A 3,478-nucleotide genomic window follows, 5' to 3' on the forward strand; every position below is an offset into this window, starting at 1 on the left:
GTTCTAGTCCATTGATAAAATAACACTGGGAATCGTAACTTTCAGGCGAACTGTTCGAAAAAGTTCGATATCGAGGCCGTTCATCAGTCGTCGATTATCATCCATTTTGCCAATTGTATATTTTCGTATGTGGTTTAACTTCGTGAAAAGTTTCAGTACGTAACGCGATCGTTACATCTATCTCTCAGGTACTAACATTGAGAATGTATAATTGCAGTCTATTGAATTGAGATGGCACAAGGTTTAGGAACCTCTTCTAGCACTCAAATTCAGATGCTGTTATGGCATTCAAATCTTTCATAAGACCCTCTAAATTAGCCATCTCTTGGTTTAATTCTTCTGTACTGTAAGAAGGCTATAAAAGAATTAAAAAATCATTAATCAAATACCCTACCTTACCAACATAACTGTAATAGAGGAAATTAAGGCTCTTTTTGCTGCACAACACACAAATATTCTTCTTCGTAATTCAAGCATAAATTAATGGAAATATTACCTTCAACCGTTCAACTTCTTCCGAAGTGTGCACCGGATTTGAAACTGAGGCTAATCGATTCTTTGCTAATTGCGTAGAACTTTGTGGTTTCTTGTACGGACTACCAGACATCGTGGGTCTTACAGTTACTTGAGAAACTATAAAACACAAAAAGTACACAGTGATATATGTATAAAGATAAAAAGCACAGTCGGGGCAATAAAAAATCAGACTAACCACCATGTTTTTGTTGGGCTGGTGTCGACGGCGCAGATTGTGGTGGTGGTGCTGGCACGCTAAAGCTTTTCAAAGGATGACCCTGCATTCTTTTACTGCTCCCACTACCGTCGGTTCCACCGCTGGCAGCTGATGGTTGATTACTGTTGCTATAGTGACCACCCGAAGCGTACTGAGTATTTCCGCTATATGACTGACTTGGAGCATATGATAATTGCTTCAAATAGAAAAAGACTCGAATGAAACGTCGTTTCTAATTTAAGGAATACATTATTGATGAAATGGGAAAATCTTACTTGACTTTGCATTGGTTCGTACGATGTTGAAATGTTGCAAGAATCTGGACTCGATTCTGGTGTTGGTTCTAACGTTATGTGTGCTCGACTCAAGCTGTACTGTGCCACTGTTCGAGGATAATTCTGTCTCACGGATGGTGTATCACTGCACGACGTGTGAATCGTTGGCTGTGACATACTTGTATTCACGATTGGTGTGGCGGTCGCTATAGCTGTAATACGTTAAGTACTTTGTCATACAGCTTAAGTAGTTTTGTCTCATTAACTTATCGTACTCTGGTCGGTGTTATACGATATAGAGATAGGTTAGTCCTCACTTGATTGCACTATTACTTACGTTGATGTAAAGATGCACTGTCAACAGGAAGTGTAATGAGTTTAGGTTTGTGGCTTCCTCGACTATGCTGCCTACTCAGGGTCGAGCACTTCTCGTCAGTGTTACCTAATGTTGAGTGAGTGAACAAAAACCGAATACGAAAATCAGGAAAATAATAAACAAAATATAATTTCCATGTAATGTTAAATAAGGGTTTAATAAAGAGTAGGAAATCATTAAAATTGTGTATCTACTTATGTTCGAAGTGAGTGATCTTGGTTTTGTTTCGTGGTACAACCATAATAAAATGTGTAGTTATAAATTCAACCAGACGAACAAAATATCGTGTATCTTCTGTCTAATGTGTCAAGGTATTTTGTTAAAAAATGTTGTCTCCAAAAACTTACCCATGTAACTTGGCACATAAGTACGTTTGTCCAATGAACTGGAATTTCCATGCACGTTCTCTTGACTGTAATCCTGATTACTTGATCGAGGTAATGTGTTACTAGCTACTCCGCTAGTAGATGCCTCTCCATTTATGGAAGATTTTTCAAGAGCTTTCAGTTCCATCTGATCGTGATGAATCCACAGATCTGGTGGCTTGATGTTTGTTTTTTGAGTGGTATCTTTCATGTACCTAAATATTAAAATTGTAAATTTTACAATCCTAAAGTATATACACAAATGTAAATCGTGAATGTATAGTACATCACACACCCTTTTTTCCGGTCGGGAGTATCCGGACTGCGCTTGCAACAAATGACTACAACTACGACTGCTATACCAGTGAGAAGAACGATAGAGCAACCGACAATAATGTAGATCAATATATTTGAAAGTCCACGTCCATCTGTAAATTAAACGAATTGTTCAGTAGTACTGTTTATGTTTTTACAAACATCTGTATCACAATGGAAAGCATTTCAAATGCAATATTTACATTACTTTAGCATTCTACATCAAAATACATGCTATACTAACAAAAAACTAAGGAATAATAATGTCTTACCTCGGTCATGCAATTCATCATAGACATCCATGCCATTGCCTAGCATAGAAATAAACATATGAACATAATAATTAACACACAGATATACGTACGATATGAGAAGATAAAAAGAAGTAGTAGTTACTTCAAATACTACATGTACGCAACACTAAACAAACTTTAGAAACCAACAAATCGAATACGTCGAGTCCGTGCATACACATTTACGAAGATAAGATACTCACTCTGAGAAGTCTTAAATGGAACAGTTGTGGAAAAAGGGCCGTATCCTTTAGAATTGCGCGCTTGAATTTTGAAGTAATAAGTTGTGCTTGGTAGAAGACCTTTCACGGTGAATTCAGTTTTATCTCCAATTACGCCTTCAATTAACCAATCGCGATCCCACTTTGTGTTGTCGGTCGAATAAAAAATAATGTATCCTGACAAATTTGAGCAACATTATTGTTAAGTTTAGGATGTTATTAAAAATGTTAATAAGTACCTGTAATTGGTCCATTCGGTTGTTTGGGAGGTTGCCATCGTAGTTGAACTGAAGTTGGACGGTCTTCGATAGTTTGAATTATCAAATCCCTGGGTGCAGAACTAGGTGCAGCTTCCTGAGTTTGATTTGAAACAACCATACTCCATGGAGATTCCCGTTTTCCCTGAATAATTAAAATTGTTCAAATACTTACATATATGAGACAATCCCTTTAAATAATTAATTATAAATACCTTAACAAGTTTTACTGTAAACTCGTATAATGTATTTGGTTTTAAATCATTTATCATGCAGTTCAGATCAGTGGCATTATGATACTTATAGCGGGGGTTGCTGCTATGATGATGTGATGTATAACGTACAACGTAATATCGATTATCCGTTACGAACTGTAAAATTATTATTTGTTAACAAAATTTATTTAGAATATTCTTATTTCAGAAACATACTTGAGTTTTCGGTAAGGTTGTATCAGTCCAGTACAGTACAACTGTGGTATCGGAAAGAACAGCAGCTTTAAGACCAACAGGCGGTATCAAAGGCACAGAAAATTCAGATACAGAACGTTCCGTAGTTCTCACATTTGCATACGCTGGTTGTCCATCACCAGCATCATTCGTTGCTCTTAATGATATAACGTACTCTGTGATTGGTTCTAAAT

The 3,478-nt window shown here is 36.7% G+C and overlaps 1 protein-coding gene across 1 annotated transcript in view; it reads right to left on the minus strand.

Moving 5' to 3' along the window:
- Nucleotides 1–256: 256 nt before the first annotated feature.
- Nucleotides 257–3,478, minus strand: part of LOC108579538 (neogenin-like) — a 12,261-nt gene continuing 9,039 nt past the window's right edge. The window contains exons 15-26 of the mRNA XM_017943099.1: nt 3,267–3,472; nt 3,051–3,206; nt 2,818–2,980; nt 2,561–2,755; nt 2,337–2,375; nt 2,045–2,177; nt 1,732–1,964; nt 1,346–1,450; nt 1,009–1,220; nt 713–929; nt 497–633; nt 257–355 (exon numbers count right to left, since the gene is read on the minus strand). Of these exons, the coding sequence (XP_017798588.1) occupies nt 257–355; nt 497–633; nt 713–929; nt 1,009–1,220; nt 1,346–1,450; nt 1,732–1,964; nt 2,045–2,177; nt 2,337–2,375; nt 2,561–2,755; nt 2,818–2,980; nt 3,051–3,206; nt 3,267–3,472 (1,895 nt within the window). The remainder of the gene's footprint in view (nt 356–496; nt 634–712; nt 930–1,008; nt 1,221–1,345; nt 1,451–1,731; nt 1,965–2,044; nt 2,178–2,336; nt 2,376–2,560; nt 2,756–2,817; nt 2,981–3,050; nt 3,207–3,266; nt 3,473–3,478) is intronic.

The sequence above is a fragment of the Habropoda laboriosa genome, unplaced genomic scaffold, assembly GCF_001263275.1.
Source record: "Habropoda laboriosa isolate 0110345459 unplaced genomic scaffold, ASM126327v1 scaffold33, whole genome shotgun sequence".
In the NCBI taxonomy this organism is placed as follows: domain Eukaryota; kingdom Metazoa; phylum Arthropoda; class Insecta; order Hymenoptera; family Apidae; genus Habropoda; species Habropoda laboriosa.